General features: G+C 45.2%; 1 protein-coding gene across 3 annotated transcripts in view; it reads left to right on the top strand.

Annotated features, from left to right (window-relative positions):
• The window catches only part of LATS2 (large tumor suppressor kinase 2), a 42,942-nt gene extending 23,557 nt beyond the window's left edge, over window positions 1-19,385 (top strand). For all 3 annotated transcript variants that reach the window (XM_068671179.1, XM_068671190.1, XM_068671201.1), the window contains 6 exons: window positions 4,873-5,005; window positions 8,729-10,269; window positions 12,860-13,442; window positions 13,994-14,176; window positions 15,861-15,967; window positions 16,741-19,385. In XM_068671179.1, the coding sequence (XP_068527280.1) occupies window positions 4,873-5,005; window positions 8,729-10,269; window positions 12,860-13,442; window positions 13,994-14,176; window positions 15,861-15,967; window positions 16,741-17,235 (3,042 nt within the window). In that variant the 3' untranslated portion in view covers window positions 17,236-19,385. The remainder of the gene's footprint in view (window positions 1-4,872; window positions 5,006-8,728; window positions 10,270-12,859; window positions 13,443-13,993; window positions 14,177-15,860; window positions 15,968-16,740) is intronic.
• Window positions 19,386-23,484: the final 4,099 nt, after the last annotated feature.

Genomic DNA, 23,484 nt, shown 5'->3' with positions numbered 1-23,484 from the left:
TAGTAAAACACAAACTAACTACTACAAAAACTTGATAAATTTTGAATGTTTTTATTGGTCTTGTTTGTATCTTAATCTTCCAGAGCTGTTTTAAATCTGTAAAGATGCTGGAAACGTTTTGAACAGCTCTTATTTTCATCTTCAAAAGATGCTTCTCGATCTCCTAATTACTTTTGTTTAACTTTCCCTCATTCCTTCCATTAGCCACAGTAAATGTGCCGTGTCCTGTGGCTTAGAGGATTAAGGTAATCTTCCCGAGCTGCTCTGTGGTGGTGGCAGCACGAGGCTTTCTGTCCTGGGACCCAGGAGCACGGACACGTCAGCTGGCCAGCATCTTTGTTGCCTCCTACTCCAAGCTGAATCTGTTGGGCGTATTTCCTCACTTGAATTCAGGAGCACGAAGGGGAGAGGCCTGCAAGCAAGATCTACAAGCCATGATTGAAGCCCTAAGCTCAAACTTCCTGCACTGAAATCACCGAAGACAAAGAATGGGTTCACCTCGAGGGTAACTTCACCACCGTGTGCAGCTCTTAGCAAAAAGCACCTTGCAGCCTGACCCCTGTTGGTACAGGGAAGAGTCACTGCAGCGACCAGGAGAAGGAAGAGCCTGTGTGACAGGAGAAAGCTGAAGGAATGTGGTCTGTTCAGCCCAGGAGACCAAGCAGCAGCTCTAAGGATGAAGGGGGCTCCCTGCAGATAACAGCAGAGCTGTGGAAGTTCAGTTCCCTCTGCCTTTAGTTTAGATTGTCTTCAACTGACCATGCAGAATAAGAGGAGCCTATATGGCCTCATGTGCCTGGAATATTTTAATTAGGATTTTAGTTACACATAGGGATTTGTGGGTGAAATGGAGCCCCTCGTACTGGCAACCTGAAGTCAAACAAAGCAGCAGATGAAGTGTTCAACCAGAGAATAATCACGGCTAGGGAATATTAAAAGGCACAATTCTCTGCCCTGTGGGGCTGCAGTAATCCCAACGAGGCGTATTGTGCACATCGCTTCCTGAATTTCTCAGGTTTTGCATGTTTAAAATCATGAATGAAATTTCCTACGGTGGCGGGCTATCTCTGAAAGGGTCGTAATCAATTCTGGATCATCTCTTCTGGCATGAGCCTGCAGTTTTCTCCCTTCCGGAGGGAACCTGTATCTGTTTCCTGCATCTGTTGCCCATCCTCCGTTGTGAATGGAAAGCAAGCAATTAATTTTTTGTTGCTGTTAGCCATTAATCGCCTTTGCCAAATCTTGGGAGGACCTATTGTCTCCTTCAGACACAATGTTCTTGGGAAAAAGGCTTTGCTTATTGTAACCTCTTGTGCAATCTTCCCTTGGATGATAAATCCATCTTGGCAACTGGGAGCTTTCTGAATGAGAAATGTTGCTGGACAACCCCGGAGCACAGCAAGAACGCCGGCCGCTGCCAGCGCTGGTGGAGAGCAGCCAGGCAGGAGGGTAAAACGGGGAAAGCCTTTCACGTCGCCTCCGGGGCGAGAGGGAGCCTGCCTGCGCGCACATCCAGCTCGCTGTTTACCATCAAACAAGGATTTTCCCTGGTGAGCAGCTGAGCTCAAAGGTGGCTTTCCTTCTAGCAACATCTCAAAAGGTCTTGGCGAGCTGCCTGCCGCCGGAGCAGGGATGGGAAAGTGACCATGCAGCTCTCTGCTGCAGGTACTGGCTGGGGAGCAGCCCCTCTCCCCTTTTTCTCTGTGAACCCACAAAACTGGGATCCTGTGGAGTTGCCTCAGTCTGCAAAAACAGAGTCCCTACACCGGTGTTCTTGGCCTGACGCTGCTTTTCCATCCCATCTCTCCAGAACCACAGCTGCCCACTGAAACCTCATTTTTAATAGTGCAGCTGTCACGTTAATTATAAAATGAGAGGTATCTGTAAAAGCTTTCCCATCGCAGTTTTTCCTTCACTTTTTTTTTTTTTCTCTCTCCACCACCAGCTAGCAGGATCTGGAAGCAGAAAGGTGCCTGGACTCCCTGCCCAGAGATGCTTGAATCCTCCGAGGGGAACACGCAGAATGCAAAGAATGAGCCGGGGCCGGGCGCGCTCTGTTCCCTCGCGGTCCGTGCGTGCTGCCAGGGGCTGGTGCTCTGCTCGGAGCTGACAGCTGGCCGCGGGCTGAGCCCAAGGCAGCCAGCAAGCAGCCTGCTCCAAGCACGCCGCGGCCCACAGCGTTTGGCCCGGTGAAAAGGAAACAAGCAGGGACAGAGGGCCTAACGCAGTGCCTTGCGCTTCGTGGAAAGCTCTGCCGGCCTCAGGGGGAACTGGGTTTGAGCCTGTGCCTGCTGGAATGTTTTGGAGTTGGATACGGCTCCAAAAGTGAATCTTTTACATTTACCCTTGCCCAGTGTCTGTCCTGTTGTCTCTCCATTCTTTCTGTCACCTACAGGAGCAGTTTGCAAACTTGGCAGTGATTTCTCTCCCTGAGCCCGTTCTGCTGCTTCTCACCAACAGCCTCCATCTGACTCAAGTCTCTGCCCTCAACCTCCAGCTCTCCCACGAGCGTAACTGCTGACACTGTTTAATCCATCTTCTGCACTCTTTCCCCTACCTTAAACCAGGCTTTATATCGATTTCCATAAATTCCTGTTATATGTTTCTTTTTGGTCATTCTCCGTTTGCTGAAAGGCAATGCAAGACTTTAGGGAAGCAGTGTCACAAACAAGAGTTATTTGTCTCATGCTGTTTATGGGAGGGAAAGGCCAAAGCTATGGGATTTGGGGAACACAGGTGTTCTTCTGAACCACAAAAAACTTACATTACCACTGGAAAAACGTAAGCAAGTGCCAAGCAAACAGGGTGGGCAATGAGGAGATGCTTCTGAGAGCGGGTGCAGGCTCAGGAAGACAAGAGGCTTGTCAGTGACACATCTGCCACTCCTGAGCTCTTAGCAGCTCTCTGAGGTTTTCACACAGCCCTGAGCTGTCCTGGGCTTTTCCCCTCCCATTCTTCCCCCAGAAGTTGACACCTGAAAGCCCCATCCCGCCTGCTGAAGGCTGGGCATGCAGCTCTGAGGGGAGCCATTTCAGTGCTGCTGTGCTGGCAGGAGCAGTGGCAGAAGATGAGAGCAGCAGTGCCAATGTAGGGGAAAAGTTTGCTTTTTTTGTGTGTGATTGCATCATTATGGTGGTGATAAAGGCAAACCTTTTAGGCTGTTTGAGTTCTGTAGTACTGACACCCCTGAGGAGGGGAGAAGTGCATTGTGTGGGCTGGTTTAGTAATCACTGAGGCAGTTGTTTACCAAGCACGTATTCTCCTGGTACCCCCTTGTAGACAAAAGCAAAAAAGACAACATGGAATCCAGCACGCAGACGTCTCGGTTTTGCACACTGAGCACGTTTGATTTAGGAGCGTGGTCTTGGGGGCCAAGGCAAGATCCAGCTGGTGTAAATGGGAAGAGTGCGAGCAGCCCAGAGGCCCTCGACAATGAGAGTGCTGAGCACGAGGATGCGAATTTGCTAATGCTTTAGAAATGTATCCAGAAGAAGGAGGAAAAAAAAAAAAGGAAAAAAAACATTGTGGGAAATTCTTTCCTTCATACATAATAGTTTTTGTTGATTTAAAATTGCCCTTAGTAATGTGTTGATGCCAGTGAAATAATTCAGCTATAGGAAATGTGAAACCAACTATTGCCTTTCTATGAATTATGAGTCATAAATTGTATGAAAAATATTCAAACTTGCTCTGCTCCCCGAGCAGAACCTCTGAGTAATGGAGCAAATCCTGCTGTTTTGGGGGGAGTGGGAGGGCGCTGAGCTCAGCGCAGCCAAATGCCAAGCACCAGCACGTGGCTCCGTGCAAAGTGTGAATTGGGGTCGCCTGAGCTGCTCCTCTGCTGCTGACAGCACGTTGCACACGCGTGCACTTTGCAGAGGCCAAGTTGTTCTCTGCTCCAGATGCCCTGGAAAAGGGGTACACGTGCTGGGGCTACCTGCATGCTCTGCCCCTGGGAGAGCCGAGTGCCTGTGCCAAGCCACCAAAGGTCAGTTTCTGTCACCGAAGGTCAGTTTATCTCCTCTGAGATCTATTTTATCAATTGCCTTCTGGAGAAACCATGGCAAAATTCTCAGCAACTACTTCGAGCTAGTTAATGTAGCTGAGATGGCTGGAGCTCAGTGAAATGAATTCAGCGTTCAAGCTCTGGCTATCAGTTCCTCCGTCATCTCAGAAAAGACCGCGCAGCCTTGGGAGGATTTGTGAATTTTACTTTCCAGCCAGAGGCTCGAGTCATTGTTGAAAACTATTCCGTATACTTAAGCCATAAGTAAGTGCATAAACAAACTGCAGGAGAGTGAATTCCTGGCTGAAGACCAGGGGACACTAATAATGTTGTGATGGAGTAGGTCACCTGGAGTATTCATTTCTGTCCTGGTTTTAGTTTTGGGGTTGTGTCTGGCACCACATTATTTTTGCAATCTTCCCCCACTGACCCTAAATGGGGCCAGGATTTGCTCAGGAGAAAATCTTGCGGCATTTAGAAAGTTTGAAGTTGTGCTTACTGTGTGGGGACACACAGGTGTGGCTGAGATGCTCTCAGATACCAAAAGCTGAGTCTTTCACTCTGTTTCACCCTAACTCAAACTATGCTGCCTTTCCCAGATCTGACCCAAGTTTATTTTAAGGCTTCTTAAAGTGCAGGTTTCAGTTTGATACTTCTTGAGCTACAAGAAATTGGGCAGGCGGAGTTATTTTTTTTAATTTTTGAGTTGTATGAAGCATACAGGTGTTTCCAAAACAACAGTCTATTTGGCTTCAGGCAGCTGTTACCTGGTGGGAGTTACAAAACGTTCCTATAAACGTAAGAAAGCTCGTTGCAGTGCCTGGGGTTGGCCTGAGTGCCATTCACCTCTCGTTTGCCTTGTGCAGGAGATGGCAGTCCGAGCACTGAAGCAGACGGGCAGCAGGAGTATTGAAGCAGCTCTGGAGTACATCAGCAAGATGGGCTACTTGGATCCTAGAAACGAACAGATAGTGCGAGTAATTAAGCAGACCTCACCAGGTAAGCACGAACTTTTCTTGAAGTTGTGTTCTTTTTCACAAATAAGCCAGTTTTCAAAGTGGACTTGTTGGAGGAAGGGGATCAGCAGCGTTTCATAGCAGCCTTGTAGGAGGCCGGTTACATGAAGATTACCCTGCAAGCTGAACACCGCTCACTTAATCACAGCAGTTGTCCACGTGCACCTTGTTCTCCACCTTCCTAACTCAAAGGCAGTTATCCGTCAGTGCAGGACATCTCAACCATCCCAAATTCACCCCAGGGTAAAAGCTTGTACGTGGGTAATCACTGTGAGATATGTCACTGCCCAGGGACTCGTTCACATTAACATCTGTGTAAGTAAGTACACAGTGGAAACAGCTCAGGCCAGATGGCAGAAGCTGTTTGCTCATCCTTACTAGTCTCCTTTAGCTCTGTTTCACGTAAATTAAACAGGAGAATTTGGGCTCTGCGTGTGTCTGATCACAAATATCAGACAAAAGGCCTCCCAAGGTTGCTTCCGTTCAGATATTAGCACTTGCGGCATGTCAGAGTGCTTTAGATCTGTGATGGGGATACGTTCTAGCTCAGATAGTTTTACTTTTCTCTTCTTTCAGTTTCAGAAGGTGGCCAAGCAGGCAAATAACCACCCTCTGGCTGGCTGAACCTGCACAATTACACTGTAGTGTTACGTGCTGCAGAGGGGATAGTGGCAGAAGGGTTGGGTGTGTTGGGGAGCTGCTGTCCGGAGTGTGTGCTGTTGGACACGAAAGCTCTCTTATGGCAGTGGCAACGTTTAGACCTTTAAGGGCTTATCCATCTGGGAACTTTGTGTGCTCATAAATTGAGTTTGCCAAGTGCAAGTGATTTCCATGTGACAAATAGCTCTTGGCCACTTCAGCAGCACCCTCCTTCTTGCCTCTTGATCAAATTGAAGATCTGTGTTGAGAAGGATGTGAAATCTGGAGTAGCTGTTGAGAGACGTACCCAGAAATGAGGAAGACTGGGGAAGAACAAACCTATTCAGTTTACAAAGAAGAATTCCTGGGTAGGAAGGAAGCCTTCAGCAAAGCCATTTCTTTCTTGGGGAGCCCTCTAGATAGAAATACGTAGGGAAAATGGGAAAAGGGAAGGATTGCGTTTTCCATGTGTTCACTCTTGGGAATAGAGCTTCACATGTGGTTTTATGCAGAAGGCAGCTCAGCTGCTCTTTCTACTAGTCTTAGTTTTCCAGTTTTACTATTTGGGAAAGTTCTGGAAAAAAATGGATAGAAACAATTTCCTAGAGTTTTACTCTGCAGGATGGCTACCTGACAGAAGTATTTTTAGGGTACATAAAACACAAAACTTAAATATCAAGCAATTAATGTTCGCTTGCTTGAGGTGCAGTAAAGTCACATTATTTTTTTTGATGTTGTATAGTTCGTGCTAGGATAGCACAGGTCTCCTGCACTTGATTTGGAAGCACATAATGCTATCTGCTAACCTTTCATTTGCAGTTTCAGAGTTTAGAACATCCTTTTGAATTCCATATATTGACCCATGGAAATAGATTTTCAAATTACTCATTGTAGTCTTACTTTAACTTTAAAGCTGACAAGAGTTTTAGCATACTGGCAAAACTTAAATAAAACTTACCAGACATTACAGTTGGACACAGACTATGTATAAAAGCAGTTCATCTGATGGGTATAGTTGATAAGTCTCACAGAATACACTCAGCTCTAAAATGTTTCACAAGCAAGAGATAGTTGCAAGAGTTGTCACGTTGGATAGGAAGGGGGTGGGATCATCTGCAACTATTACCTTAAAGGAGGTACAGTTACCTTAATATCTAAAATTAGATCCATCTGATATAACCAAAATTGTAGTTATCTAAATATCTACAATTACCTTAAAGGAGGATGTGGCTTAATGGGGATCGGGCTCTTTTCCTAACACCAAGTGATAAGAAAATAGCAATGGCCTCAGGTTATGCCAGGGGAGGTTTAGGTTGGACGTTAGGGGAAATTTCTTTACTGGGAGGGTTGTGGGGCGTTAGAATAGTTGGCCCAGGAAGTGGTTGAGTCACCATCCCTGGAGGTCTTCAAGAAACGTACAGATTTGGAGCTCAGTAGCATGGGTTAGTGGTGGACTTGTCAGTACTAGGTTAAAGGTTGGACTAGATGATCTTAGAGGTTTTCTCCAACCTGAATAATCCTATGATTTTACGCTGTGTTTGGTATCTTCACAATTATGAACATTCCTCAGCTAGACCAGAGCAGACTTGCTGGTATACAAGTCCAGGAGGCAGAGGTCAGCCCTCTCTTGACACCAGGAAGATCCCTTGCACAGCTGAAGGACGTGTCCCCGAGGAGGGCAGGTATTGCTGCTGCTTTCCTTCCTGGCCTCTGACAAGTCCGTTTGTCCCGAGGCTCAGTGTGAATCCTACTGACAGAGGTGACAGATGGGTGGTACTGCTGTCTCCCATGTCCAGACCAGAGCAGCCATTTCTTGGGATGCTTTGCATTGCCCCAGCCTTCTCAGTGCACCTCTTTGTGTCTCAACAGATCAGCTTCCAGGGAGCAGTTACAGGTACAGCCTTGATAACAACGCCCTTGTGTTATCATAGGAGAAGTTGCTGCTGCTTAAGAAATTGTTCTTTCAAGATTTCACCTGAAAGAATGTTGATAATTTGTCCAACTTGATTTCATTTCAAGACATTGCATTGTTTATGAAAGTGCCATTTAGTATGGGGACAGCTTCTTCAGCGTGCAGAAACGGTGCAGAGACCTGTCATAATGAAGTGCGTGCTCCTGTGGCCACGGATATAGTAGGGCTTGTAAGTGTGCAGTGACGTGCTGTAGTGGAAATAGTTGGAAAAGTTTGCAATCCAGTGTTCAGGTTCTAGTCCTGAGAGCCTTTGAGAAGGTTTTAAAAGGCAGTTGATTAGGTGTATGTAGGTCAAGCACAGAGGCAGCACAGAGTGTCTCCCGGTCTTTTTAGCACAGCCAGAGCTTTCCACACCCACAGTTTGTCCGCAGATCAAAGAACTGACGAAAAGTGCCCTTAGCACATCCAGCGTAGGAATGCTGCTATCTTGTCCCTGCGTATTCTTCGAGCTTCCAAAGAGGAGGCAGATAAGTCATATGTGGCGACACTGTGCCCAACACATCGGAAGAAACACAGGATAAGCTGCATGGTGCCATCATTGTAAATGAAAGGAAGCAAGGAATTTGAGACTGATAGAACCGAGACACAAGCAGATCCCCAGCATGAGCAGTGAGCTCACTGTGCAGAAGACCAATTGATTTTAGTAATGTTGTCTTAAAGTTGTACTGACAGTCCTTCAGGGAGCTTTTTTTTCTCCTGTTGGTGCTGTACTTAACCCCTGCCCTGTTGCTTCCTCCTCCTGTCTGTGAGTAATGCCTGGTAACACTGGTCCGGCTTTAAAAAAACGAGGCTGAAGCGTAATCTGATGATTTCACAGTACAGGAATCTGTGCTTCTATTTTCATGATTTGGTAGAACTCCCTGATGATTCCTGGCATGAGCAGTATTTTGGGCCAGTAGCTCGTTATCAGTAGTAATTCTTGGCACCTATCACTCACTTCAAATGTCCAGAGCGCTTAATTTAGGTTTTAGATTATTTCTTCTGTAACACATACTGCAGAGTGTGTGTGTGTGTAAGGATGGATGGATGAGTAATGCAAAGTAATTGCTGCACCTGAATCGCTTCCTAATGTTCTTCTGTGTTCTTTTTACAAAGGAAAGGGTATTGTGCCAAACAACGTAACCCGCAGGCCAAGCTTCGAGGGATCAAACGAATCTTTTCCGTCCTACCATCAGCTGGGTAACGCAGCCTATGAAGGGACCGGTTTTGGGGCAGAAGGCACAAATATGCTCACTGAAGTTCCGAGGCCCTACATGGACTATTTAATCTCTGCTTCGCAGCCCGCGGCTATGAACGCTCCCGTGCAGCGGCCCACCGGTGTTGGCACGCACAGCACACCAACGAGCCATCAGCAGAAAACGTACCCTGCAAACATCGAGCCTTCTGTCATTAATTACCCCGTGGCTAATCACAGCGGCCCGGCCTTGCAGCTGCAGGCCTCCCATGGCTCCAACAGCCAGCACTACAGCCGGCAGCACATGATGGTGCAGGGGGAGGCCATGGGCTACGGCGTTCAGCGGAGCCCTTCCTTCCAAAACAAGATGCAGCAGGAGGGAGGATACGCCAACCTCCCGAACAAAGGGGCAGTTGTTCAGAATAACTCTGGGCATGCATTTCAGCAGGCACCGGCGAGCCTGTATATATCCCACTCCCATCACAAGCAGGCAAGTCCTTCCTCTCATCAAATGCACGTGATATCCCGGGGTCCCGCGTTTGCTAATGATTTTTCAGACAGTCCGCCACAAAACCTGTTAACTCCGTCTAGAAATAGCCTGAACATGGATCTCTACGACATGAACAATCCTCAAGTTCAGCAGTGGCAGGCAGCAACGCCGTCGCGGCGAGATTCTTTACAAAACCCAGGAATAGATACATCTCCCCGGCAACATGTACCCTTCAGACCAGATGCCGCGGTGCCGAGCAGAACAAACTCCTTCAACAACCACCAGCAGCAGCCCCAGGTGACCGTGTCGATACGCCAGGTTCCTCCGGGAAAACCCGATCCTTCGATTACATCTCCAAACACCATCACGGCCGTCACCTCTGCTCACATCCTCCAGCCAGTGAAGAGCATGCGGGTGATGAGACCCGAGCCTCAGACAGCGGTGGGACCTTCCCATCCCGGCTGGTTACCTGCACAGACACCGGCTGTGGATGGCTTGGAGATGATGGAGCAGCACGTGCCAGCTGTCGGAGCGCCCAACGCCTACCAGCTGGAGGTGGAGTACGCCAACCAGGAGCTGCGGTGCCCGCCGCCACCGTACCCCAAGCATTTGTTGCTTCCCAGTAGCTCCGAGCAGTTCGATATCAACTGCTTGTGCATGGGCGTTGAGCAGACCCTGCGCGTGGTCCCCAACCCCCCCTGCAATAAGGCCGAGGAGAGCAGCGAGCGGAATGACAAAAGCAGCAAGAACAACGCTAAAGCTGAGAAACCCAGCAAGGATAAAAAGCAGATCCAGACGTCTCCGGTGCCCGTGAGAAAAAATGGTAAAGATGAGGAGAAACGAGAATCCCGAATCAAGAGCTACTCGCCGTTTGCCTTCAAGTTCTACATGGAACAGCATGTAGAAAATGTCATAAAGACCTACCAGCAGAAAATTAACAGGAGATTGCAGCTGGAGCAAGAAATGGCTAAAGTAATTCTCCTTTTTTTTTAAATCTAATGGAGTCAAATCAATTATTACTCTCATTCCAAAATGCATAAAGGTATTCAGTACCTCCCCGTACCAGACTATTTCACTGAGAAGCCTGGATGCACATGTGGGAGGCTGTTAAAAAAACCTGAGAGAGGAAATAATACACCTTCATACCAGAACAGTAAAATGAAGCAAAAACACCCTTAGTAGGAAAGTATTAGGTTTGCTTAGGAAAGAACTCAAAAGGCAGATTTGAGGCCAAAGTAACACTGGCAACATCCAGCTCTTGCAAAACTCTGGAAAAGGTTTTCTCCTTGCTCCAGCTCTTCCTACCTATTCCATGATAGCAACTGCTTATTCACCAAAGCCACAGTTTAACTTGGCAGTAGATTCACTCTGCCATATTTTCAGATGAAACTAAAAGTTGTCTGTTGAACACATGTTAGTAATAATATCATGCAAGTAATCATGTCTTGGCCAGCTTGAAATGGTCCTGGGACCCTTGCTGGAACTTGTTCTAGAGGCAGGTCTCAGAGAGATGCACTTTGAGAGAGCTTCTTTTATGCTTAATGGTAGCACTTGAACCCAAGCTGATTCCCTGACAGGGCTGTTTAAAACAAGGCTGCCAAGTTCTGATGGTTGCTCTGGCAGTGCTGTTTTAAATCTTTAAATGTGGATTTTTTTTTCTTTTTTTTTCCTCAGGCATGACTAGAATGTGACTAGTCTACTTTTGTATTTAAGGATAAACTCTACGGAAAGCTGTTATTAATGCATAACGGATAATTAACTACCTGATCTTCCCTAGCACAGTCAGTTTCCAGAGCTGATTAATTTGATGCTCACATTGCTCTAGAAAACTCAGCAATTCATTTGCTGAGGTTAAGATTAAATGAACGTGTCTCTAAAATCTCCTGAAAGGTCAATACATTTTAGTGACAGTTCATAGTGTGCCCTCACCACGAGTATAGATGATGTTGCACTGCTTGGATTTAATGAATGTTTTCCTGAGATTGAGAACGGTCTCCAGAGAAGTAAACCAGCAGCTAATTGCGTTAGTTCTTCTCTTTCCTGGCTCTCCAGCTCTCCTTCACTTCATAACTCAGACAGTTCAGCCATAAACACAAACAACTCCTTCCCTGAGCAACCTCATCGCTGGCTGCAGCAACGCAGCAAACTCAGGAGATTTTGGCTATCTGAATGTTGCGTTGTTCTAGCATTATCCCAGAACACAGCACACTAATTAATTTACCTTAAGACAATAAACACTTATTTTAAAATGTGAGGAGAGTACCCCGATCTATAATAAAAACAGTATTATTAGTTTTGATTCTGTTTTTTGCCTTCGTCTAAAAATCCATCCTACCTGTTGTGCAAGTTTCTGCAGACCTCCCCCATCCTCCGTTCATACAGATCTCAGTTTTGTACCGTGAGGATCTTGCTGCACAGTCTAGCTGCCCACATTCATCTTCAAAGGCCTCGGCTACGGGTGAGAAATGAAAAATTCAGTCAAAACAGCAGCCTTGTGGGTGAATGCTTGGGACTTTAGCCTGCTAATCAGTCAACTTCAGTTCCACCCACAGCCTTCCTCATTGCCTCTTCCCACCAGGCACTAATCTTCATCTCCAAATGCTTTTGTTGATGTCCCTCAGTTCAGGATTCAGGAACCAGGTTATTCAGAAAGAAGAGAAGGAATTGTCAGGGGATCCTGGGGATCAGCCCAGGGGCTTCTGCTGCTGGAGGCCACTAGTGGCCCTCAGGAGAGGGATTGGGCACTGAGGACAGAAGCGTGCAGGCTCTGTCTTGAAGGGTGGAGAAAGTCAGGCTGGATACTTCTTACTCTCCCCTTTTCCACAAGGTATCTCCCTGCAGACAGGTGAAATGTTACCTGCAGTTGCTCAGAGGCTCTCTGGGGGTAGGACCAAAGTCTAGGCTGCAGTAGCTGGAGGGAGGCCAGAGCTGAGGGTTTTATGCATATATTTTGAGGGAAAAGGAGAGAGATCTACAAAGCTTGCAAGTGGAAGCAGTATATGGTAGAAGAAAAATGGTTTCCGAAGAAGAGGGTTCACAAAGCACGAGGGAATGTGTAGGTCAAAAGCAGCTTCTTAATTACCATGTAAAAAGCAACAAGCAACCTGCATGGGGAGGTAGGATCATGCGAGTTCCTCTAGAGAACCATTAATGAACCAAGCGGGCTGCTGCGCCTGGATTTCAGTGTAATTTGTGCTGCGTTGTGCGTATGTATAGCGCAGCATGGTGGCAAAGTGCACAGGTGAAAGGTATAAACCAAACCCCGTGACCAGGTTTGTTCTGTTCTGTTCCCCTGACAGCACTGCCCCATGCCTCGTAGCTCAGCAGAGTGAGAGAGAAAGGGTAATGTCAGAGACAATGCAGGTAACCCGGCAGGGCAGATGAATTTGCAATTATTTCAGAAATACCTTGGCAGACAGACAAGAGATGATATCTCTCATGAGTATCTCTTCTCTGGTTCTTGGTTAATTTTTCTGAGACGTGTCTTGGGAATGCCAGTTCATTGTTCTGTTGCTGTGAATGTAACCTCACCAGCTCTCGTGGTTTGCTTTCTCTTCTCTAGGCAGGCCTTTGTGAAGCAGAACAGGAGCAAATGAGGAAAATTCTCTACCAGAAGGAGTCCAACTACAACAGGCTGAAAAGGGCCAAAATGGACAAATCCATGTTTGTGAAAATCAAGACTCTGGGTATCGGTGCGTTTGGAGAAGTGTGCCTGGCCTGCAAAGTGGATACCCACGCCCTTTATGCCATGAAAACGCTGCGAAAGAAAGATGTCCTGAACCGCAACCAGGTGGCTCACGTCAAGGCAGAAAGGGACATACTTGCTGAGGCAGACAACGAGTGGGTGGTTAAACTCTATTATTCCTTCCAAGATAAAGAGAACTTGTACTTTGTGATGGACTACATCCCTGGCGGGGATATGATGAGCCTACTGATTCGGATGGAGGTCTTCCCAGAGCGTCTGGCCAGGTTTTACATTGCAGAGCTCACTTTGGCTATAGAGAGCGTGCACAAAATGGGATTTATTCATAGGGACATCAAGCCTGACAACATTCTGATAGACCTCGATGGGCACATCAAGCTGACAGACTTCGGGCTGTGCACAGGATTCAGGTGGACTCACAACTCAAAATACTACCAGAAAGGTACTAGGCTTCATTTGCTCTGTTTGTCTTGAAGTAGTTCCCTCTTGGCACTAAAATATGATGTGTTTGTTGCTGGCAATTAGTTTGTTTCTAGCCTTTTGTTTCCAGTACTGCTCAAACCCCTATCAGTCTGGCTGACCGCTGCAGTAGCTGTACTTTTCCAGTTCATGCTTGTTTGGTGGGGCTCTGATGGTGAAAGAATTTAATCCCAGATTTAAAGTAAGCCAGGCACCTCCTGTGCGTGCCATCGAGGGGTATTGGAGTCTATCAGCGAGAACATTGTACACAATTGCCACAGCTCATCTAAATATGCTCCTTCATTCTGCATCTCCCGTGTGGGAGCGTACTTCCCTGCACCGAGACAGAGACACTCCGCTGGTTGAGGAAAATCAGTTGTGAAGGAGAGGGCAGAAGTAATCGCCTTGGGTTTAAAGCTGAAGTGCTGTTCTTTAGGGATAGTGGAAGAGCAAAGCTAGATCTAAATCACTTCTTTCCTCTTTGAGTGTCGTGTTTTATGAGTCTAAACGTAAACTTTCTCTCCCACTTCAAAGGGAGCCATATCCGACAAGACAGCATGGAGCCCAGTGACCTTTGGGATGATGTGTCCAACTGTAGGTGTGGAGACAGGCTGAAGACATTGGAACAAAGAGCTAAGAAGCAACATCAGAGATGCCTGGCTCACTCGTTAGTTGGAACCCCTAATTACATTGCTCCTGAAGTCCTACTTCGTAAAGGTAGATAACCTGGATTTTCCTCTGTTTAAATGAACACCAGTGTTTTGAAATACCTTTTTTGTTTTGTTTTGTTTTCCTTCAAAAGTTTGCTGCTTTGGAAGCTTGATGTTCTGAAGTCCACACACTCAGCTCAGATTAAGGAGAGCAGCTTTCTGTACATGCTCCAGTGATGAGCTTCATATTGCAGACATTGAAGGTTGTCGTGCTTTGTCTGTCTCCATCTCTCTTCACTTGGAGGCCTTTGATGAGACTTAATAAATCTGTCAGATGATGCTGGCAGCTACTATTTCTAAAGTACAGAGCAGATTATCTGTGCTTATGACCACTATGAGGATGACTGTGGCCACTAGCGAGCTTGCATAGACCAGCAAGTAGCCAGCTGATGGTTCTGAGTCACTGACTCAGATTGGCCACTTAAATATGGCTGATAGAAACTTGTGGAGGCATTCACCAGATTCACATACAGAATCTCAGGGAAATACAGCAAAAAGTCTTGTACAGATTACGTTGGGCACACGGTGTTCAAAAGCTCCGCTTCAAGAATTTAGGCAAAATTTGGTGGCTATCCATGAAATACAGACACAGTCGCTCTGGTAAGGAGATTAGAATCATAGAATCATAGAATATCCCAAGCTGGAAGGGACCCATAAGGATCATCAAATCCAACTCCTGGCACCGCACAGGTCTGCCCAAAATTTTAGTCCATGCGACTACGTGCACAGTCCAATCGCTTCTTAAATTCAGACAGGCTTGGTGCAGGGACTATGTCCCTGGGGAGCCTGTTCCAGTGTGCAACCACTCTCTTGGTGAAGAACCTCTTCCTGTCCAGCCTAAACCTCCCCTGCCTCAGATTAACACCGTTCCCGCGGGTCCTGTCACTGGTGTTTACAGAGAATAATTTACCTGCCTCTCCACTCCTCCTCGCAAGGAAGTTGTGGACCACAATGAGGTCCCCCCTCAGCCTCCTCTTGTTCAAAAATTGTCTGCAAGCATGATCCTAGACCTAATCTTAACTCTTTCCCAGTTCAAGAGATTTCAGATTAAATCCTACATCATCTGATAACACAAATCTCCATTGAACTCAGTGTTTTAAGTCCTTCATTCCTTTTGAAGTCTTAAATATGTATCTCATTTGTTTTATCTGAGCAATTAAGTGATTGAAATTGTTCCTCTGCTTAGAACTTGCTCAAAAAGTAATCCGTATCTTTCTTCTGTCTCTAGAAGCAGGCTGTATCTTTTCAGCAGCTTTTCAAACCCGTGGTGCCACCTCCACTGAACCAAGGGGAGGGCATCAATCACTAAGACTTTTTTGACTTTTTTTTGTTCGTTGAGGGCCAGTCTTTGCTGTGTAGGGATGTAGCTGTTGGATGGGGCATGAAAATAAAACTTCATTGGGTCCAATTATACGATTTCCCTACTCACTATTATTGAGAATTAAATTTATTCAAAATGATTCCCAGACAACACTATTAGATCTTCACTGGCAGCAGCAGCTTTTAGGTCAGCAAGCAGAAGCAACTTGGTGGTGAAGGTGGATTTCGAGTCCTTTTGGTTGTAGGTCAACTATTTGAGAAAAGACAGAAGTTTGTGCTGTATGTTTTGATGCATAATTGCAAGAAGAAATAGTAGCTCTGTGCATATTCTCCTTGGATGATGGAGGACAACTTTTGGGTTTGTCTTTCAGGATACACTCAGCTCTGTGACTGGTGGAGTGTTGGTGTGATCCTCTTTGAGATGTTAGTGGGACAGCCTCCTTTCCTGGCTCCTACACCCACAGAAACCCAACTGAAGGTAAGATGAAGCAAAATTCCAATCTGTAGTAGCAAAATGTTAATCTTATTCTTTCCCTCCTCTTCTATGTACAGACCCATCCCCTCTGGTTTTACTAGAAAAAGGAACAGGGATTAGGAAATCGTGATTTAAAATAGCTTTACACCAGGGACAAACCCTTTTCCAATCAGTGAAGATTGTGAATGTCAGACCAGAACTGACTTGTCCAACCCACATAGATAGTTACCAGCTTTATGAATCTTCTCGGCACAGTTTTGGTTTCTGAAGCCCAAGTTCATCCATATAAGTATTTTTAGCGTGCCCATCAGATCTGAGTAAGCTGATACACCAATGATTATTTCAGTTGGCATCGTGAGTGTTTTAAAGCCGAGCAGTGAGTAGTACTTATTAGAAAGAATGCATCTCATAATCACTTTCCTATTTTTACATTTTGGAAGCTAAACGAAGCAACTCCTTGAATTCATTCCATTAAGTCATGTGTAAACCAAATGTATTCTCAAATCTGGCAACAGGAGCTTTCCAGAGGAAATCACGTCTTTTATAAATGTAATTGCTTCTTCTATCTGCTATCTGGTGATCTTTCTTGATTCATTAAAGAAACCTATTAACAGCTGATGCAATCTAATCATTGGGCTCTTGAACCTCTAAAGCAACTGTACAGAATGTGGCTGGACTGGTTGCGTGTATCCTTCTGTACTGCTAGTGTTGACAGAAGGATCAGAAGGATTCTGTTTCCAGGATTAGAAGCCATTTAATACCTTTCTCATCTTCAGGTGATAAATTGGGAAAGCACACTGCACATTCCCTCGCAGATCAAGCTAAGCCCTGAGGCAACTGATCTCATCACCAAGCTCTGCTGTGCTGCTGAGGACCGGCTTGGAAGAAACGGAGCAGATGATATTAAAGCCCATTCTTTCTTCCACTCTATGGACTTCTCTACCGACATCCGCAGGCAGCCAGCTCCCTACGTTCCAAAGATCAGCCATCCAATGGACACTTCAAATTTTGATCCAGTTGAAGAAGAAAGTCCGTGGAATGATGCTAGTGGTGACAGCACCAGGACATGGGATCCGTTAGCCTCTTCCAACAGCAAGCACACAGAACATGCCTTCTATGAGTTTACTTTCCGAAGGTTCTTCGATGACAATGGGTATCCGTTCAGGTATCCCAAACCTTCTGGAATGGAAGTTGGCCAGTCTGAGAAGTCCGATGTAGAAGACAAAGATGTGGTGGATCAGACTGGAGCTTGTCAGCCTGTATATGTGTAAATTATTGTATAGAGTACTCCAGATAAGACTAATCTCAAATCCAGTAGGGCCTTTAGCTGATCCTTTAGGAGTTGATCCTGCAGTGCTTGGTCAGGTGCAGCTTCGGCTGAGGCTGAAGTCATCCTGTGGAGTCAGAAACTTGCAGGGCCAGGTCCTAAAAATGGCACTCTTGAAAGTTCAGGTCAGTTTTACTGTAAATAACTTTGTTGATAATTACACTTGAAATCCTGGTCTTCACCAAAATCTATGAGGCCAGAAGTCTATCATTTCTAGGCCTATTTTTGTTTGAGGTCAGCTTCCCCCTACTCAGATAAACATTTACAGACTTCTGCAACTGTCAGCGTTATTTTTTAAATGAATAAAGAGCACTTATATTTTGTTTATACCAGGGGTTTCTTTTCCTACTAAATTATAGGGATTAACTTTGACAAATCATGCTGCTGTTCTTCTTTTCTACATTTTTATTTTATCCATAGCACTTATTTCACATTTAGGAAAAAGCATAAAGCTGAAGAACATGTGATGAAAGGTCTCTGTGCAATAATGTAAGAAAGAAAAAAGAAAAAAAAGGAAGAAAAAAAAAAAACTCCACTCTCTAATTTTCTAAATTTACTGATGCCATTGTATTCGCACCATGATTTTTGTTTGTTATATGTATTTTCCACATTTCAAAATTGTGACATAACCTTAAAGCTGCTTTATTTCCTTCTGCTTATTGGAGTGTAATAGAAAGTGTGAGCAAGTGACTATATGGGTGTGATTTCTTTGTCCAGTGTGTGAAGAATGTTGCATGAGCAGTGTTTTTTCTATATGAAATGGCCTTTTCTTGCCATTCACAGGCAGGTCCTGTGGATCCATTTTTACTGAGGGTCTAAAATTAGACCATTTTAAACCATGTGTTCATAATGTATCGTGTGGATGGTTTCCTCTTATGATTGTATCCAATATTAATTTTGTAAACCAGATTTGCAAAGACTATAACTGAATAGTGATTTTGTGGTCTGATGTAGTGGATCGTTTTAGTAACCATTGATCGTTGGCACACACATTTCCCCACGAAGGATCAATAGCCAAGACCATCACTACAAAGCTGATTGGTGACAACAGTCTAGACCTGGCTCATTCACGTAGCACGCAGCACAGTGTTTGTCGCCTAACGCTATCAGCAACGCAGAGCACCACTACTAACAAGTAGCTCAGTGTCTTCAAGCCAGAATGTCTCAAGCTGTGCTCCTGCAACACACCGAGACCCTAAATGAGGTGAGGCTGATGTGGTGAGTACGTGCAGCCGCTCTGATTTCTGTGGAATCGGGAGGGACGTGGCTTTTCCAGACATCGGATCTCTGCACACAACTGTGTGTATCCGTGTAGGATCCTAACGTTGCAGGCACTGACGTCTGAAAACGTTGGCGTTGTCCATAGGTCATTCTGTCCTGTTGTCTTCAGATGAAAACGTTGCTGTGGTAGAGCACAGTAGTCCTTCATTTCTGTCAGATTATAAGCATACTTTGAAATATCAATTCTTAACTATGTTAAAATAAGCCTTTTTCTTATATGTATAAGTGAGACTTATTCAAGGTGATATCAGAATACTAAAGTAATTAAGCCATACATATTTGCATATATATTATATATAACTAAGTAAACACACACAAAAATCCTTAATTCAGATTAGTGTAACAGTCCTATTTAAAGTGATTGACGTAATAACATTTGAGGAAAACACTCCTTTAATGTGTTTTTGCTTTATTTTATTTTTAAATCTGGAACTTCATTATTTTTTCCGTATATTATTCCACATATTATTCCTTAATGTTTTAGCATATCCTATCCAGTGTTTAGATATCTAAGCAACAACATATAAATTCATCAGCCTAAACTAAACAAAAATGATTGTGTATTTGTTTACATTTGTATGAAAGGAATGTTTTGAGGTATGCAGTGCTTGTGTTGTGACAGTTCATGTAAGATTCAGTATTACTGCTTTTTTATATAGTAATGCCATTTTTTGTTATTTACATCTATCTGACATTCTTTCATGTGGTAGGTTCTTTCTCAGGAACTCAATTTAACTGTTATTTATTGATATATCATTGCCTTTGAAAGCTTCTACTGGCACAATTTATTAAAAATCTGAATCAAAATCGAAACTGCAGTATGTGTTCTTTGAAAGGATAATTTCTACTTAGTTCAAGGCAGAATTTTTAAGGGGTTTGCTTTGTAACATTGGTGATGGGTTTGAGCTGCAAACACACAATCCAAATCTCATCCCTCTGTAGCATTTGGCGTAGAATTTCTGGATACATTAAGATGATTTTTAGCATAACAGAGTCAGTAGATGATGTAAAATTCAACATTGTCGCTTTCACAGCAGTGGCAGCTCTGCCAGGACAGCCACAAAGAGGTGTGCCTGCCCGTCTGGCTCTTTCCTCTGCTATGTTTCAAAAAGGCAAGGATTTCACCTTCAAATACAGTGTCTTTGCAATCGAGTGAAATGAGAAAATAGCCCCAAAATAAACCAGTAATTCCACACTAAATGTATCACTCACTTAAGACCTATGCTGCAGGGAACAAAAGCCACCTCCCATTTCATCTAAAGAAGAACTGAACTGGAAAACAAACCTTTTCAGCTTACCAGGCACGGTCTCTAGAAGGTTCCTATCCTTCTCGTACATCTCAGGGGTGAACAGAAAGTTGGGAGTAAGTTTTATGAAACTTGGACAGGTAGCAAATACAACAGATATTGGGACTGGCTCTCAGCATTCTCAATTCTGTCAAGCTTCCCACAAAAATAATAAATAAAATAATAATAATAAAAAGTTATTCACTTATTTATTTATTTATTTTAAATGGCTTTAGATGTATGTATTCCTGATCGAAAATAAGGAGTTCATTAATCTGGAAGTAGTGCCCCACTTGAGATGTAATCCTATCTTGACTCAGCCAGGGTGAACCTGCTGCTGATCTCAGTGGGGCAGGAGTTTCACTCCTGGCTGTCACCAGTGACACGCGCAGCAACAACGCGTACTTTGTGTGCGAAAGTTTAAATAATCGCCTCTGAAAATTTAAGTAATTGCTGTTTCCAGGATGGAAACTTCGTCTTGCAACAGCGCCAGCGGCACAGACACAGAAAGGGCCTCTGCAGCCCGTCACATCGCCGTTCTCCAGGGCGGCCAGATTGGCCAAGGAACAGCAGCAGCCCTCAGTAAGCAATATTAGTCCTGGTTCAACGTGAAGGAATTGCCAGTGGAGGTTACAAGCTAAGAAGTTAGAACCTAGCTTGAATAACTTGAAAGCTAAATGAGGGAGAAAAGCATTTGACTTTTAAATGGCAATGGAAGAATGAAATTAGCTATGCAGGAAGCGGGGCTATTGCCTGGAACTGGATGGAAAATCAGGCTCATAAACTGCAGAGAATTCCGTTCTCTTCCCTGAAGCTTATGAGGTATGAAATAACTGCTTTAAAAGCCTTTCTAGAGAAACTGCAATGAGAATAGGAATTTAGAACATATAATTTGGTCCTCTCCCAAAATACAGAAACGTTGGCAGAAAATAGCAACTGTTACTAAAAATATTATTGGAATTAAAAATATTAAATCTTTCCCACAGGAAATAATCTCAGGAATAGATAATGTAGGAATAGCAACCGTTAAAACACACAAAGAAAAATGTGTAAAAATGTTTTTCCTGGCAAAGAAATCCACTGCAGCACGAACATGGAAGTTGTGCCGTCCTCTGGCTTCTGGTCTGAGCAGGGAATGAGCCACGAGCAGCATTTGGTGCAACCAGTCCTGGGCCCGTTCTTATCAAAATAAACTCGGGATCTGATCCGTAAAGCTGTGGTCACCTTCTGCAAAGGCAACAGTAGCTCCCAGCCCCGCAGGAGAAAATGGAGCCTGGTGCCATGGCCAATTTAAGTTGTAATGGGCCGACAAGTGGTGTTTGAATCGTCAGCTCCTACAGCTGCCGGGACGGCGCCGTTCCTTCAGCAAGAGGAAAAATACCCGAGCCCGCATCTGCTCCTTTAGGGATGTGAGGAAACTGCTCCTGGCATCCCTGCTAGCCAGCAAAGCCCCAGGCACTTGGTCTGAGCAGCTCCTCTGCGAAGGGGGGATTGAACATGTGAGGGGTATGAATGGGCAAGAGGCAATCGCTGGTGGCATCAGATCATGAGTGGGAGGCAGGAAAAAGTCTTCAGAAATGGTCCAGCCTTGCTGTGCTCTGCAGTGATTACCCCGTGGGTGTTGGTGTGTGTTGAGGGGAACATTTATATGTGAGGTCTTGTATTTTGGAGAAGCATACAGCTGAAAACACCCTATCTGAGAGTGCTGCTGGGCAGGAGGGAGCCTGCATGTGTGCATGGAGCGAGCCAGACCCACAGCTATGGGGTCACACTATGGGGAGGAACCATCCACCTCCACCACCGCCTCCACCCCCGGGCTGCTTTAAAGGAATTTGGGGCAAAAGCTCACTGCGATGCTCCGCCAGCTGCCACAACGCAGCTTGCTGTGTGCCGTGAAGTACTTCCCAGAGACAACCATTTTTTCCCCTAAACTCCTGACCGTCCCTCTGAAGGCCACATCAGCCATCCTATAATTATCGCTTTGTCACCTTGGCTGCACACCTGCTTGCTTCCAGAGAGAGCACTGATGGCTCTGTGTGCCTCCAAAGAGCTGCAGTCGTGGCACGGGACCCCCCCTGGATATCGCATCACGTTCTGGGCTCCCTGGGAGAAGAGAGATGGGGACATGTTAGAGCGGGTCAACCGCAATACAACCATAAAAAAGGAAAGAAAAGAACACAGATTTACTTGTTGTGTACATAACTGCAACAGGGTCATCATCATAAGGACAAAGGTTCATTAGCAAATTCTTATGAAGCAGTCATCAAACAAATATACACATACCTTGCATGTCAGCATCAGCTGTACATATAGTTTGGGTTTTGTTCAACATTGCAGGATCAGTAAGTTTTTGTTTTGTTTTGTTTTTCAGATGTTTAAGTCAAAATTTTTGTAATTTAGATTTGCAGTAAACTGCTTCAAAATCATCTGAGTGGAGTGTGGCTTGACCCAACGCTGTGATGAGTCTCCTCTTCTAAAAGGAGGAACTCGCTTGGGTGGAAAGCGGGGAGGCAGCAGGTACCCAAACCAAATGGGGAGTGACAGAAACAGCTGTGGACATTGAGGCTTTTCAGCTGCATTTGCTTTGGATGGGAGCAGGGGCGAATAAAAAGGACCACACAAGTGCTGGTCAGAAGGCACCTCTGAAGGTCCTCAATCTGAATTCCTGCTCCCTGTGGGCCTGTGGCCAGCACTGGCTTGTGCTGGCCACAGCTCTGGGCTGGCCACGGCTCCAGGCTGGCATGTCCCGTGGCAGTGTGAGCTGCAAGGTTGTGTTTGTTGGCCAAGAATTGTGCCGGAATGGTAGAGCTGCTCCAAGAGAAAGGGTCCACCCAAAAGCCTCTGTAACAAGGTACGGCTGAAGGGCTGCAGGATGGGTCATGAAGTTGTTGAGATTTTGGCACGCGTGTGGGAGCGCTGATGGTGACGGTGCCGGCCTCCTGCAGGCCTGGAGGGACACGCGTGGCATTTTAAAAGCAGCAGCAGAGCTGTGGCTGCACTCAGCTTCCCAACGCCTTCCTTGGCCAGGCTGCGGAGTAGTCCTGGGGCACTGACACGAGCTGGGGCTCTGCCCCAAAGTGCCTAGTGCTGGAGGGATCAGTTAAATAAAAGGGAGTCTGTCCCAGAAGACACTCATCTTTCTGTTCCCAGGAAGCCAGTGGGGACGGGCTCCTTCCCTCAGGGACCTCTATTTGTGTCGCTGAAGACCAAGCCACTGGGGCAGAAAGAGGCGAATCCAGATCAGTGACTTTTTTTCTTTTTCCTCATAGAAAATGCTTCTCAAATGCCAAATGTTGGTTTGACAGAATGGAAACACTTTGGGGGGAACTTAGTGGTGTGTTTATAATTATACATTCAAACAACAAAAAAAATATTTTGTTTCCAAAAAAAAAAAAAAAAGAAAGAAAAAAAGGTAATAGAAAGGCCGAGGGCTTGTATTGTATATATCCCATTATATTCAAAATTATAAAAATGAACTGCTGTGAATAGGTCATTTTGATGTTTCCAGAACAGATTTTGGAAATATAATTTCTTGGAAATTTCCAACTGTGTGTTCCAATTTAAGACTAAAGGATTTTTTTTTTTTTAATGTTCAATTTCCCACATAACAGCACCTGCCAATTCAA

This window comes from Anas acuta, chromosome 1 (assembly GCF_963932015.1).
Source record: "Anas acuta chromosome 1, bAnaAcu1.1, whole genome shotgun sequence".
Classification (NCBI taxonomy): Eukaryota; Metazoa; Chordata; class Aves; order Anseriformes; family Anatidae; genus Anas; species Anas acuta.
The sequence above is the reverse complement of the archived record's forward strand: the minus strand, read 5'-3'. Positions and strand labels throughout refer to the sequence as shown.